This window comes from Hordeum vulgare, chromosome 1H (genome assembly GCF_904849725.1).
Source record: "Hordeum vulgare subsp. vulgare chromosome 1H, MorexV3_pseudomolecules_assembly, whole genome shotgun sequence".
NCBI lineage: Eukaryota > Viridiplantae > Streptophyta > Magnoliopsida > Poales > Poaceae > Hordeum > Hordeum vulgare.
Genome location: NC_058518.1, coordinates 425,404,182 through 425,419,578, shown reverse-complemented (window position 1 = coordinate 425,419,578; position 15,397 = coordinate 425,404,182). Strand labels below are relative to the sequence as shown.

The 15,397-nt window shown below is 47.4% G+C and overlaps 1 protein-coding gene across 2 annotated transcripts; it reads right to left on the bottom strand.

Annotated features, from left to right (window-relative positions):
• Positions 1–2,544: 2,544 nt before the first annotated feature.
• On the bottom strand, positions 2,545–14,044 carry LOC123442413 (phospholipase A1-Igamma1, chloroplastic-like). Of its 2 annotated transcripts, none has more exons than XM_045118453.1 (3): positions 13,001–14,044; positions 12,536–12,858; positions 2,545–2,985 (listed from the first exon to the last, which is right to left on the bottom strand). In XM_045118453.1, exons 1-3 carry the CDS (start codon positions 14,027–14,029, stop codon positions 2,721–2,723), a joined length of 1,617 nt encoding a protein of 538 aa, XP_044974388.1. In that variant the 5' UTR covers positions 14,030–14,044; the 3' UTR covers positions 2,545–2,720. The 2 variants fall into 2 exon arrangements, with proteins under 2 accessions (XP_044974388.1, XP_044974396.1); XM_045118461.1 differs by lacking the exon at positions 2,545–2,985 and adding an exon at positions 10,228–11,914.
• Between the last annotated feature and the right edge of the window lie 1,353 nt (positions 14,045–15,397).

The window sequence follows — 15,397 nt, the reverse complement described above, 5'->3', positions numbered from 1 at the left end:
GGCAAGCTGATAAACAATTTTTTGGAGATTTCGTCGAGGCACGCGGGAAGATGGAGTTGTAGCACGGTTTTGTGCGCAGGAAAGGGCTCATCGAGCCGACACCTGCCCAAAAGAAACATCATTTGCGGTGCCAAAGCATGTACTCGAATCCTCGTATGGCAATGTGGTGACAAGACGTGAGAGAGAAAGACGGGGTAATGCGCACGCAGACGTATAATAATAATAAAATGTATGTGATATTATACAGGCAAATGACACTTTCCTACGTAGCACCGGTAATGATTTAATCAATCGTTGACAATTATTTAGTAGCAACCGTCTGCCGACAACACACACACAACATGTCGGGGTGACCCGTGTGTGTTATTATTGATCTTCTCATACAATTTTATTGAACTAACTATTTGCCGAGTATCATACACACATTCTTATGTTAACTTGTTTGTGTTGTGCTGGATTAGCGTAAAAAGTTTACCCGAGTGAACTGCATGTCGTACTTCGCATACATATGTATTTTGTTAACCGTTTGTGTTACCTTGGCTAATTACAAACACTTTCTAAGAACCAAGTGTATGTCACATATCGCACACGCAATTATTTTCTGAATCGTATATGATGGATCCGCCATCGCATACAGTTCATGCCATTAGCGACAGAGTTTTAACTATATCGTTTGCGATTGATGGATCATACACATTTTCGTTAAAGAATCTCTCATTGATGTGTCGTCTTTGAACCATCGTGGAGCAGTATAGGAATGACCAGAACTTGTGCCACTAGGTGGGTATGCCTATGAAAGCATTCATGCCGGGTTTTAAGGAGAAAAGTATTTAAAATTATAACTTAAACAGGTAATTAAATTGGTATATTTTTTTAACATAAGTAACAAATACAAAGGGATAAAATTGAAAAAACAGTAAATGTTGTTTCTAAAAGCATTTAAAAAAGTATTTTAACAAAAAATCAAAATTCAAAACGAGTACTTAAAATTGTTGTTTTAATTTTCCAAACAGTATTCGAATTTTTTGAACAATTTTAAAAAAGAATAATAAAGTTCAAAAAGAAGAAAAATGAATTAACAAAAAAAAGAAGAAAAACAAAATTTAGTAAAGTAAAAAAATATCGGCCTCGGCTCAAAGCAGGCAAGGACATTGCTCCCATCAAGCACCTATTGGGCCGGCCCCAACGCTCCTGGATTTTTAAAAAGTTCATCGATTCAAAAAGTACCCCTATTTTCAAATTTTGTTCCCTTTTTTCAAAATTTCTTCATAAATTCAAAAATGATCAAGAATTTCAAATAATGTTCGTTCTTTTAAAATTTATTCAGAATTTAAAAATTATTCCCGCCTTCAACAAAAATTTTCATAAATATAAAAAATATTCTCAGAAATTTCTGTATTAATTTTTAAATGCAAACTTTATGGGCTTTTGAACAAATATTTAGAAACAAACATTTTTCTGAAATTTCAAACAATAGTTTTAAGCATGAGCTTTTTTTAAAGAAGGAAAAAAAATGGAAATAAAATAAATATTGGAATAGACTAGTTTACTACAGTAAAACGGTCGCTGAGGAATATTTCTTATAGTCACTGTTTCCTAGTTAGACACTGAAGCTTACTAGCTCGTGTGACTAGTGACGAGCGGTCAGCCGCGGGAGTTACAGAGTTTGATCCCTTGCACTGGCATTCCTTTTTTTGGTCTCTTTTTCTACATAAATTCAATTTTTTTTAAGGAATCTAAAAAATGCCACGGTTTCAAAATTGTCTCTGAAACTTAAAAAATCTTCATCTGTTTGAAAAATGTTTGGTAATTTTAAAAATTGTTTGTGCTTTGGCAATGTTGTTCAAATTTCAAGAAATGATGCCATTATCAAATTTTGTTCTCAAAATTCAAAAAATGTTCATGTTTTTAGAAAATGTTCCAAATTTCAATAAATGTTTCTATCAAAAAATGTTCACAAGTTGAACAAAATTAAATTTCAAAATCTGTTTGAGTTGTTCAAAATATTGTTGGATTTTCAAACATCGCTTTCTTTTTAAAATTTTGTTCACGGTTTCCCAGAAAATGTTCCAACTTTTTTTTAAAAACTGTTAGTATTCCGCATTGTATCTGGTTCTTAATCTTGCAGTCCATTTTATTCACCAACATTGGTTAGCTTGTCTGGTTATCTTTGTTGCTCAACCGCTTGGTGGTCAGGAATTCAAATTCTAAATATAAGTCTTTTTAGGGATTTTATTACGGACTACATACGAAGTAAAATGAATAAATCTATCTTCTAAAGTATGTATATATATATCCGTATGTAGTTCATAGTGAAATCACTAAAGAACTAATATTTATGAGCAGAGGGAGCATATCTTTACGAAGTATTATCTGTTAAAAGTTTATATTATCCTTTATACCTTTAGTGAGAAGGGTTGTATCAAAGACAGACTTTTTCAATAATGGCATTGTAAGAAAAGAATATGTCAGATGAGCGATGAGCGATGTTATTCCTATGTAGAGATTTGACATTACGTAGTGGTCATATGGATAACAATTGGCTAAAACCATGAAAGCAGTTGCTAACTTAAATGAACTAGCACGTACATGTTTTGTTGGAGTGTTACATTTGATCATCCGCATTAGAGAGTTTTGTAGGTACTTGAGAGAACGTGAAATTGGTCATGGCATAAGAATATCATTTTTTTTTGTGATTTCCGACAAAGGTGATGGGGTTTCTACGGCTGGCGGAAGAGGCGGAAGTGGCTATGGCGGTCGCCGTCAACGACATGGTGACCGTCGTGGTGGTGGTCGTCGTCCAGGTGGCCGCGGCGGTCGGGCTGGATCCAGCGGCCGTCGGGGGCGCGTACCATGCCCTTGTTCTCGTCCTGGCGCCAGAAAGGGGGCACGCAATGGTGGTCCTTGAGGAAGTCGGACGCCTTGTTCACCAGCGCCGGGTCGCGCCCGCTCGCCAGCACGAACCGCTCCCCGCTGCCATGGTACCTGCAGAAAAGCATTCATCGGTCCGATCATACAGTAGAAATTACTCCTATATGACTACTGTACATGGCAGTCCATGATGGTTTATTTTTCGTTAGTAACGAAGCAGTGGGCACGAAGGCCCGTACAGTGCATGTGCGAATCGATCTGACTGTCATGTTTTTTTATTTACAGTGCATGAGCGAATCGATCTAATTGTGATATTGTATTGTACTCGCAAGTAGCTACACCTGCGGGGAAGAATTCGGGCTATTGGCATCAAATACATATATTGTTTGGTCTACACGACATGAATTTTATAGCACTTCTAATCAGACCCGCGAGCTACATTCAGATCGACAGTTTCTTCAGGATCAGACTCATACAAGGTAGAGGAGGGGAACACCATGCTTAGCTCGTGCGACCAGGGAGATGGCGCGAGTTCGTGCGCGTCTCCGAAAAATTGGCACGAGGATTCCGGTTCATCTCCCGTCGATTCGGCCACCCGCCACCCTACTCACCGCCCAAAGCTCTGTCATCCCCCCTTTGAGCTTTCCCGTCGACGCGCATTGGAACCAACGACCAAGTAAGTGGAGCTCCTTCACTGGGCGGCGGTCCACGACGACGACGACTCATGTCATCAACTTCTCCGACCCTACCCCCTCCTCCCTCGAGTTGAATCACCTCTTTCTCTGTGTTCGTTCTAGCTAAATCTAAGAGGATGTGGTCATAGGGTTAGATGTGCAAGCATGTGGTGGGATTGATCTATGCTTTGATCTGTGAGCAGATGCTTGATTTTGATGTAGTGATAGCTATTTGTTATGGATCTATGTAGCTAGAGTAGTATCATAGTGATGAACACATGAATTCATAGCTAGTTGTGTAAGATTTGTAGTATGCTAGAATAACTATTTGTGATGAACAGAATGGATTCATAACTAGTTGTGATGTTATGGTATTGTGTGTGCTATGCTTAGTGTCTATGCGTGATACGATTGTAGGACATGACCATGCAAATGCAAGATCATAGTGAGGCCCTTGTCCTCGCGGATAACCAGTTTGTAGCCTCTTATGTCGAGAACTCGCAACCCCTCCTCGATCAGAACATGCATGCAGATTCAGAGGTATTCGAGGTGTCACCTGGTGCATCGATCTTTGTGTTAGTTGTGCTTATTGAGCCAACTGCCACTTCTATTGTCGCTGCACTTAAGGACAAGAAGGATGGTAGGGGAACAACATGAAGTGGCATTTGTTCATGTCCAAGTTCGTGCTGAATAAGATGTGTGAGCTCATCTCTAATGGGGTTAGGACTGGAAAGGGCTACAAGCATGTGCACTTGAACACCGTTGCGAAGCAGGTGTTTGAGTTTTGTGGCTAGGAGTGACGGCCACCCAGGTGTACAACCACCTAATAAAGTGGAGAGCTCGATGAATCCAAGTGTCCAAGCTGAGAGACCTTAGCGCGCCTCCTCGGATGAGAGCACTTGCTCTATCGTTCTGGAGGCTAAGCACTACACTGTACATGGCGCGGTTAACTCACTGTCCCCTTGTTACGCACACTCTCAATCATTACCTACTAGCAACTAGCAACACTTGTTCTTCTCTTAGGACCACCCCAAGGACATTGAGTTTCTTAATACACCCATCCAAACTACAATCAGATGCAACACATCTCCTCCTTCGACCTAGCAACCGTCAAGCATGCCATGGACTCCTGTGAGGCTCTCGGTTCTCCCAATAGGCCGGAGTTCCATGCATCCCACACGTAGTGGCAGTCCTTGATGGCCTTGAGAAGCCATTTGAACATATTCTGTTGGAATTGTGCCCTAGAGGCAATAATAAATATAGTTATTATTATAATTCCTGTATCAAGATAATCGTTTATTATCCATGCTATAATTGTATTGAATTAAGACTCATTTACATGTGTGGATACATAGACAAAACACTGTCCCTAGCAAGCCTCTAGTTGGCTAGCCAGTTGATCAAAGATAGTCAGTGTCTTCTGGTTATGAACAAGGTGTTGTTGCTTGATAACTGGATCACGTCATTAGGAGAATCACGTGATGGACTAGACCCAAACTAATAGACGTAGCATGTTGATCGTGTCATTTTGTTGCTACTGTTTTCTGCGTGTCAAGTATTTGTTCCTATGACCATGAGATCATATAACTCACTAACACCGGAGGAATACTTTGTGTGTATCAAACATCGCAACGTAACTGGGTGACTATAAAGATGCTCTACAGGTATCTCCGAAGGTGTTCGTTGAGTTAGTATGGATCGAGACTGGGATTTGTCACCCCGTGTGACGGAGAGGTATCTCGGAGCCCACTCGGTAATACAACATCACACACAAGCCTTGCAAGCAATGTGACTTAGTGTAAGTTGCGGGATCTTGTATTACGGAACGAGTAAAGAGACTTACCGGTAAACGAGATTGAAATAGGTATACGGATACTGACGATCGAATCTCGGGCAAGTAACATACCGAAGGACAAAGGGAATGACATACGGGATTATATGAATCCTTGGCACTGAGGTTCAAACGATAAGATCTTCGTAGAATATGTAGGATCCAATATGGGCATCCAGGTCCCGCTATTGGGTATTGACCGAGGAGTCTCTCGGGGCACGTCTACATAGTTCTCGAACCCGCAGGGTCTGCACACTTAAGGTTCGACGTTGTTTTATGCGTATTTGAGTTATATGGTTGGTTACCGAATGTTGTTCGGAGTCCCGGATGAGATCACGGACGTCACGAGAGTTTCCGGAATGGTCCGGTAACGAAGATTGATATATAGGATGACCTCATTTGATTACCGGAAGGTTTTCGGAGTTACCGGGAATGTAACGGGAATGACGAATGGGTTCCGGGAGTTCACCGGGGGGGCAACCCACCCCGGGGAAGCCCATAGGCCTTGGGGATGGCGCACCAGCCCTTAGTGGGCTGGTGGGACAGCCCAAAAGAGCCCTATGCGCCATAGGAAGACAAATCAAAGAGAAAAAAATAGAGGAGGTGGGAAAAGGGGGAAGGACTCCTCCTTCCAAACCTAGTTGGACTCGGTTTGGAAGGGGAGGGCTGCCCCCCTTGGCTCGGCCGAAGCCCTTAGGGGTCCTTGGACCCCAAGGCAAGGCTCCCCCTCTTCCCCCTATATATACGGAGGTTTTAGGGCTGATTTGACACAACTTTACCACGGCAGCCCGACCACATATCTCCACGGTTTTACCTCTAGATCGCGTTTCTGCGGAGCTCGGGCGGAGCCCTGCTGAGACGAGATCATCACCAACCTCCGAAGCGCCGTCACGCTGCCGGAGAACTCTTCTACCTCTCCGTCTCTCTTGCTGGATCAAGAAGGCCGAGATCATCGTCGAGCTGTACGTGTGCTGAACGCGGAGGTGCCGTCCGTTCGGCACTAGATCGTGGGACTGATCGCGGGACGGTTCGCGGGGCGGATCGAGGGACGTGAGGACGTTCCACTACATTAACCGCGTTCACTAACGCTTCTGCTGTACGGTCTACAAGGGTACGCATATCACACATCCCCTCTCGTAGATGGACATCACCATGATAGGTCTTCGTGCGCATAGGAAATTTTTTGTTTCCCATGCGACGTTCCCCAACATATTCGTGTGCTCAATAGGAAGAGGAAGAGGGGCGGCCTGATGAAGGATGAGATCAGTGTCTTCACAAGCATGACTATGGACGTGAAGGAGGTGCCAACCGTCATTAGGGAGAGTAAGACCCTCGACGTCCACCCTGACATGGAGCAAGGTGGCTTCAACAATGAGGCTCTCATGGCAGTTTTGAGCCACCTGTTGGAGAACAAGGCGCAGGGTGTTGGGTTTGTTACCATGGCAAACGCCCATGGGAAGCTCTCGCTCGGGACCTGACTGGACAAGCACTACTACTAGAGCTTGATGTTGGTTACCGCGTGCATGATCCTGGATGCGATGGCGATGACAACGGCGACGACGACGACGATGATGATGCAAATTTTGTGTAGTTAGGGCTTGAAAAATTGTTTGATGGTCTATATATTTTATTGAGGTAGTATATACTAACCCTTTATGAAGATAGTGAACTTGCGGTGGTAGGATGACATGATGTGGTGGTAGGATGACACCATAGTAGTGTTAGGTGACTGCGAAGTTAGGTGACCACCGCTGGTTGCGAGCCTCTCTGCAGACAAGGGCTCCGGGAGCGTGGTGACCGCGAAGTTCCTGTTCGTGTTGCTTCGGACGACGCACATCCTACGCACGTCGGATGCGGCGTGTGCGGCGATCGAGCGAAAGGCCGCGACATAGCTGGAACATGCAACGGTGGAGGACGTGCTCATCTCGAGCTACTCCGGCTCCGCGAAGACGCTCTACGACATGGACTACGTCGAGCGGGTGGTCAGGCACTTCCTGGCCAAGGAGGAGGTCTGCGAGGACGAGGCATAGTCCTCAGCTGCAATCATTGAGGAGGAAGCGGCGGCGGCGGCAGCGACGACATCAACATGGCGTCCGTCGGCCATGGCAATGGTGCATGTGGGCAAGCTGGTGGACAACTACCTCGCAAAGGTCGCGTCCGACGCCAACCTGAAGCCCGCCAAATTCTGCGAGCGGTGTTGCATGTGCTCTTCTTCCAGCAGTTGCAGCTCAGACGCACCATCATGGGCACGCTGCTGGCCTCCAAGGCTTCCTCACGAGCGGGGCATCCGCATCCGCGGTCGCAGCGGCCGGCGATGGCGCTGCGTCACGCGGTTGGCCCGAGCGAGACGTGGAGGGCGACGACGGTGCACGACGGCCAGGTGCTGCGGCTGGACATGGACGACATGAGGAGCCGGGTGCAGGGCGTGAAGCAGGAGTGCTCTAGCATGTGGAGGGCGATCAAGTTAATCAGGGGGTGTACGACTCGTAGGCGTGCGACGCGATCGTTGTCGCGCACGTCCCCGCGAGCTGGTGGCCACGGTACGGATGCAAGTTCAGCACACGGGTGTGCAACTCGCAGGCGCGCGACGCGGTCGTGTCCAGGGCGTCCATGGATGAGCCCATGGTCGAACCATGCTGGTGTGTAGTGGAGCGCAGCGTAGGATGATCGGCGCCAAATCTCTCATCCCTTCGAACACGAATGTTCAGCTGCGAACAGGAAGCAGTTTGTGAGGGTGCGGCACGTGAGGGCGCGAGCGGAAGGCGCAGTGTTAGGGCATATTTTGTTCTAAGCAGTTTTGGTGATTGATGACAGCACCTCTGCGGACTAATCGTGTGCATTGAGCATTTCAGATAATACATCTCAGGGCACAAGATGATTCGTCGCCCCTCGGTGTTGTTGGAGGAGGGTGTTTCCTACGGTTCTCTTTGGTAGTGTTGAGTAGTAGGAAAGTCGTACTATTAAGAGGGGGCCCACCTCGGAAAGGTTTGGGTGAAATCAACTCACACACGCGCACATTTTCTTTCCACCACCTTCTCTTTGCGGCAATGGAGAACCCGCTTGGTCTTTGCTAGCATTTGCAAAGGGTCCAGCGGTAGTACCGCTCAAGCTGAGCGGTAGTACCGCTCGCTAGCGGTTCGTACCGCTCCAGATGAGCGCTAGTACCGCTAGCTAAGCGGTAGTACCGTTCCAATCGAGCGGTAGTACCGTTTGGGGACGGTAGTACCTCCTTCTCTGAGCGGTTGTACTTCGTCGGACTTTTTGCGAATACTTTTTCAATGGTGGTAGGCTCGGTAGTAGTATTTTTACAACCATGGCTTTCTGTAAGCCTAGCGGTAGTACCGCTCAGGCCTAGCGGTAGTACCGCTCAGGCCTGGCGGTAGTACCGTTGGGGCTTGCGGTAGTACCGCTCCCTCCAGGCGGTAGTACCGCTAGGGACAGCGGTAGTACCACTTCTCCCAAGCGGTAGTACCGTCAGGGACGTGCTGACAGTGGGGGTAACGGTTGGTCTTGTTTCCCCACTATATAAAGGGTTCACCTACTTCACGAACCCTACCTTTGACCCTCCAAGACTCCATTATTGCTCCCTAAGCTCATATGTGCCCGATCTCTCTTCCTAGCCAATCAAACTTGTTGATTTCCTTGGGATTGGTTGAGAAGGCCAAGATCTACACTTCCACCAAGAGAAAATTGATTCCCCCCACTAATCCCTTGCGGATCTTGTTACTCTTGGGTGTTTGACCATCCTAGACGGTTGAGGTCACCTCGGAGCCACATTCCATTATGACGAAGCTCCGTGATCTTGTTGGGAGCCTCCAAGCTTTGTGTGGAGATAGCCCCAACCTTGTTTGTAAAGGTTCGGTGACCGCCTTCAAGGGCACCCATAGTGGAATCACGGCACCTTACATTGTGTGAGGGCGTGAGGAGAATACGGTGGCCCTAGTGGCTTATTGGGGAGCATTGTGCCTCCACACCGCTCCAACAGAGACGTACTTCCTGTCAAAGGGAAGGAACTTCGGTAACACATCCTCGTCTTCATCGGTTCCACTTGTGGTTATCTCTTACCTTTACGTTGTGTATGCTATTGTTGTAGAGTATTTCTTACTTGCTTTAGTGGTCATAGTAGGTAGCATCATATAGGTTGCTCATCTAGTTATTATTTTAGAGAACCTTTATGTTGCTAACCCTAACTTGTTAAGAAAAGCTAAAAAATGGTAGTTGTCTACTCATCCCCTAGTCAACCATATCGATCTTTTCACGCACGTGAGCTCCGGCAACAGCGGATGGTCAACAGATCCATTTGATTGGTCAACAGAATGAAATACGATTTTATACGATGAGTCAGTGATCATATAATCATCGTTTCGCATATGTAATGACCCGTAATGAGGGTATTTTAAATTCAAATGACCGTATAGTATTCGGACTTCAAATACAATGATCACAAATGTATTTATGTCATTATATAATATATGATGGTGGCCGGGACCGGTGGAGCGCACATCTCCTGCATGACGTGATTTGCGGGCTATCGCTCGCAATACGCCCTACGCGCGAACGCTCGCGCTACATATTTCCCCACTGGGAATTGTTGATGTTCGTCCAAACAAAGCAAATTGTTGGTGCAGGTCAAGTAGTGTATGTCCTTGGCGTCTCCGTGGAGATCAATCAGCCAACTAATGAGGATCATATGATAGTGATCGCCCATGTACCGCACGGCGTAGGTGATCTATGCTGATCTGCGTCTGTCCAATACAGGTGGCTGGAATAATATCGTCTGTCCCGATCCTAACAAGGACCTTAACAAACAAAAAAATGGGCACATGTGTAACGCTATTCTGTGCGCTCTTCTTAGCCCTTGAAGTCTCGCCCCTTCATGGTATTAATTAGCGAGCAATGGTAATCCTCTTTACTTTAACCTTTACAACACTTGATCGACCTGGCTTTACCGCTTTGCATCACTTGCATAACGGTAATATATAGTAATACAACGTTCCGACAACAAGAGAGAGTGGCAAGCCAACCTGTGATTGGATGGTTAGAGGGACAGTGATATCTCAACCCATCAGGGTTTAAATCCTGATGCTTGTATTATTTTTAGATTTATTTTAGAATTTCCGGCGATACGCTTTCTGTGGGAGGAGACGTTCTCGTCGACGACGAGTCTTCTACGATGACTTCATAAATCTCAAGATGATATATCGGCTTAATCTTTCGAAGATAGTCACAAGGGCCCTGTTTGGATCCATGAGTTAGAGTTAGAGTTGGTTAGATTGAACCAATCTAACCCCAAAACATCCAAACAGGAAGGATTAGAGTTGGTTAGATGCATCTAACCCACCCAAAAAACTAACCCATTCAAGAGGTGCTTATTTGGGTTAGAGTTGGGTTGGGCCCACAAAAAGTTACTTTTCTCTCTACCTTCACCACACCAAATCCTTGATAAAGGAGCCAAATGATTGGAAAAGATGCATTTATTGACAATCTAACCCTTTCATCCAAACACCTCTTTGGTTAGAGTTAGGTTAGGGTTAGTCCAGGGTTAGAATCTAACTCTAACCTCTAACCGAGTTAGAGTATCCAAACAGGGCCAAGGATATGCGTGGGTATGTTTATAAAAATAAGTATATGCACGTGTATATAAACACTTGGGTCCATACTATGTTCAAGAAAAATAAAAGACAACAAGAGAGAGTGGAACATGCATGATGCCAGCCATGGCTGCCAACAACAGGTCAGCACGAGTATTTCAATGGACCTGACGTCCTGACGCATTATTTAATCTTGGCATTACGCACCGGTCCTCTTGATGAACTCGACGCATCTATCACACGAGCCGACAGCCCTTTAGAAAATGCAGATAGCTCTTGTCGTGTTGTGGTTAGATTAATTGAGTGCAAGTACATATTGTACGTAAGGTTTGGACTTTGGACGTATAGTACACGTCATCTATAGTCAAGTTTATATCCCGCAAGTACAATAGCTAGATGTAATAAGTACTACTTTATTGATATAAGACACATCATTCTTTTTTCTCACAAAGTGTCTAGAAGTACGTTTTACAGTCGGCTGTTAATTTATAGTCCGCTTCTCTTCTCTATCTTTCAGCTTATCACAAATATATTATTTTAAGTCTTACAGCCCGCCTATGTTATCCTATTGTACTTGCTCTTACAGCGACAAATACAGTAGCATATCAACGTGTATTGGTGTTAGGAAAATGTCAGTATTCGTATTCGTGTGAACGTGCTAACAAAGTTATTGGTGCAAGTCACTATATGGTCTTAGCGTCCTGGTGGAGATCAGTGAGCCAACTAATCAAGATCTCCTCGAGGTCGTATGATTCTCGCCCATGTACGGCATGGATGATTTGATCAGCATCTGTCCCACACAGTGACACAGATGGCAGGATTAAATATCGTTGCGCACGTCTGTCCCGATCCAAAAATAATGACCTTAACCAACAACGAAACGTGCAGATGCGCCATGCGGACGGGTAGTTTGACCAATCATGCTGGGGCAAAGTGATCTGTCCTTCCTGTTCATTAAGCCCCTCAATGTCAACAGCAAGTAGTGCTATAGGCACGGCCTACTCATTAGGTACTTGGAAAAATAAAATCAATGTCAGACAATGTTTTAGATCACCATTCAACGGCTAAGTTCCCACATGCATGTCATTTTTAAATATATAAGTTTATTAAAAAAATCATTACGGACTATATACAAATGCATATAATCATATTTTAGAATATATATTTATTTATTTTCTTTGTATTTAATTCTAGTAAAAAAATATTTAAGAAAGGAGGTAGACGTGCATTTGATTCCCATGCATGCCCATATAAACAAGGGTACAGCTACAACCACCCCGGGTCCCGGCATATTTGACTCGGCGACAGCGAGAGCGCGAGGCAAGAAACTGACACTGGCTGCTGCGCGTTGGCACCTTGTAATAATCTTAAATACAGTTACTCAGTGGCCACGTACGTGATTGCTCGAGTTTATTTAACCTCAGGCCCACGGCATCCCTTCTATTCCACACAAGTCACCATGGGTAGGTGCGTGGGTGAGCATGAGGTGACAGCGATCGAGAGCGATCAGTTTTGGCAAATGAAACGAGATGCAGGGCGGGGGGATGGGAATATGGAGGTGAACTTACCCGTCGAGGAGGTGCAGGTGCGCCTCCAGGTTGTGGGAGCAGCCGGGGTCGAGCGTGTCCTTGAGGAACGGCGAGCGCTTGTGGTCGAGGGCGAGCTCCACGCCGACGTGGCTGTAGCACCAGGGCATCCGCAGCCCCTCCGCCACCCGCCGGACCATCTCCGGCACCCCTTCGTTCAGGAAGATCCCCGGCATGCGCGGCACGTTGTCGTGCACGTTGGTCACCCGCAGCGCCTTCACCCCCAGCTCCCCCTCGAACCGCTCCCTGAACCGCCCGTTCCCCACCCTCGGCCCCGAGAAGGAGTACACGCACACCGCCGCCCTCTGCCACCACCGGACGTCTCGGTCGGTTAATTACTAATTAGTTGATCATGATTCATGAGATCATGCTATGCCTATGCATGGAGGATGAATCATGGGTCGATCGGGAGATCGATGGAGCTCCTTCTTATTTATTCGTACGTACCTTGCCGTTGGAGAGGTTGGCGGCGGACTCGGCGACGTCGTAGGCGCTGAGGATGGCGAGGGAGCTGCCGAGGCTGTGGCCGGTCACCGTGATGCTGACGTCCTCGCCGAGGGCGGTGTAGTGGCCGACGAGCCTGCGGACCTCCACCAGCACCTGCTCCCGGGCGGAGTACTTGCAGAAGCGGCAGGATGGGTCCTTGTCCGTGTAGAGGTCCACGAAGCCGGACTCCACCTTCACCTCCGGGTCCGGGCACGGGATGCCCTCGTCGGAGACGGGCCGGAGGTAGTCCATGAGGTCCGACACCCACTCCAGCCGGGTGATGGTGCCGCGCCACGCGATGGCGACGTCGCGCCGGCCCAGCCGCGCCGATTCCTCGTCGCTCGACACGGCCACGTAGCCGATCCAGTTCGCGCGCTGGCTCCAGAGCTTGGCGTCGGCGCGGGACTTGGCGGAGAAGAAGCTGGGGAAGCGGAAGTTGGACGTGGCGTAGAGGTAGCGGGTGACGGCGTAGCCCCGCGCGGCGTCGGCCATGCCCAGCCGCTCGAAGAAGGCGCGCCGCGGGTACTTGCAGCTGCCGCAGTACCGGGAGGCCAGGTCGTAGTCGAAGGCGTCGTAGCAGGCCTGCGCCAGCTCGCCGTACCGGATGAGCTCGGACCGGAGCAGCGGGTCCATCGGGTCAAGAAGCCCCGCCCAGTCCTCGCTGCCGTGTATCTCCCGCCACCGCGCGGGAAGCTCGTTCTGGTGCTTCTGATGTGCTGCGTGGCGACGAGGGAGGCACGGGTCGCCGTCTTCCTCGTCTTGGCTGAGGTTCTGCTCTAACTGGCCGACGAGGGAGGCGAGCGCGTCGTCCCTGGTGGCCGCGGAGGGGAGCTGCGGCCTTTTGGTGGTGGCGGTGAGTGGTGCGCGCGGGGCTGGAGCGCGCCGGAGGGAGATTTGTGTGTGGGTGGTGGGGGTGGGGGTGGCGGCGGTGCCGCGGTGGGGGAGGGAGGAGAGCTGCGGGGAGAGGTCACGGCAGGAAAGTGGCGCCATTGGGGAAGGCGATGGTGTAGTCGTATGGAATGGAGACACGAGGCACAACACCTTTATGGCCCTCGGGGAGAGGTATACCTGTAGGGAAGAAAATTCTATGGGACAGGGACCCATAGTGCCTTGCCTGATGCCCCTCTTCAGATTTTGACACGTCATTGTTTGCACATATCTTAAAGGTGCTTAAAATACCCTAATCAGCTGATACGTATTTGTAGTATGGATACGACACAATATCAATCTAATCAATACCTTCCGTCCAACAAACGTAACCAGAAGGTAGCAATCTTCTCGCGTGCAGTCTTCGCCGCGCCCGACGTGAAGGCGCCATCGTCGCAACATGTCCCCGGCGCCAAACCTGGGCACTGCCACCATGTCTCCCATGGAGAACTCTCCTTTCGCTGGTGATGACGACGTGCTCGTCGTCCCTCACGGAAGCAGCGGCGGCGTCCACATGGAAGCAGCGGCAGCAGACATGTCCCCATGGCTACACGTCCATGCGCTGGCGACAACGATCTTCATGGAAGTGTCGGCGCCGTCGCGACCTCTCCTAGCGCTGTTGTTGACGACGTGCTCAGCGTCTCTAGCGGAAGCATCAGCAACATGCACAACGATGGGTTTCCCACCACCACGTTTGCCACCCAAGACGGCAACGCCGGCGCCGGCGCCGTCAGAAAGCCAGCCATTGGCGACGTTGGGAAGCTCATGGTCATTGTAACGTTCAGAGACGTTCAGAGATGTGGTCATTGTGACATTCAGAGATGTCAAAATTCAGAGATCTTCAAACAAAAACATTCAGAGTTCCATGATCACATCATTTATGTGTTGTAGGGTGTAAACATTGAGGTATTTTACCACATTAAGACGGAATGTTTACATTGGCAAAAAAAGAAAAGGAAATTCCAGCGACAACTTTCTTATATTTGTTGATCCATGTAAAAATTTGGGTATATTAAGAGAGTTAGTTGTCAGTACATGTTGTTGTAGTTTCAGACCTTGTGTTGGTGATGGACTGTCAATTTAAACGCGATTAAGACTAGGACAAAATAAATGGAACTCCAATGCGAACATTCTTATAATTAAACTGGGAAAAATAATGTCACTCATGACAATGCGGCATTACATATATTATTTCAGTTTTGAAAGAAACTCAATATATTGGTCATTGTCGACAAGAGCAAATAAAAGATACTGTTGCTGCCATGCTACTTTGATGTGTAAGGAAGGGTTCACATTCACTTCATCAAAAATCTAATCTTCTTGGAGTGTGAGACAGCTCTGAAGCTTGATCAGCTTGAAGCAAAAGTTGTGTATATCCTTCAGGGATGAAAGGAATAAACATGCTTGAAGGATCCCCGTTAAACATATTAT

Bases quoted from the DNA above. Each gene is read 5' to 3' on its own strand.
- LOC123442413 (XM_045118453.1), bottom strand. From the start codon at position 14,029: ATGGCGCCACTTTCCTGCCGTGACCTCTCCCCGCAGCTCTCCTCCCTC. The intron at 12,859-13,000 runs GTACGTACGAAT...CGGTGGTGGCAG, and splicing joins CCAACCTCTCCAACGGCAAG to AGGGCGGCGGTGTGCGTGTA. The intron at 2,986-12,535 runs GTAAGTTCACCT...GCTTTTCTGCAG, and splicing joins CACCTGCACCTCCTCGACGG to GTACCATGGCAGCGGGGAGC.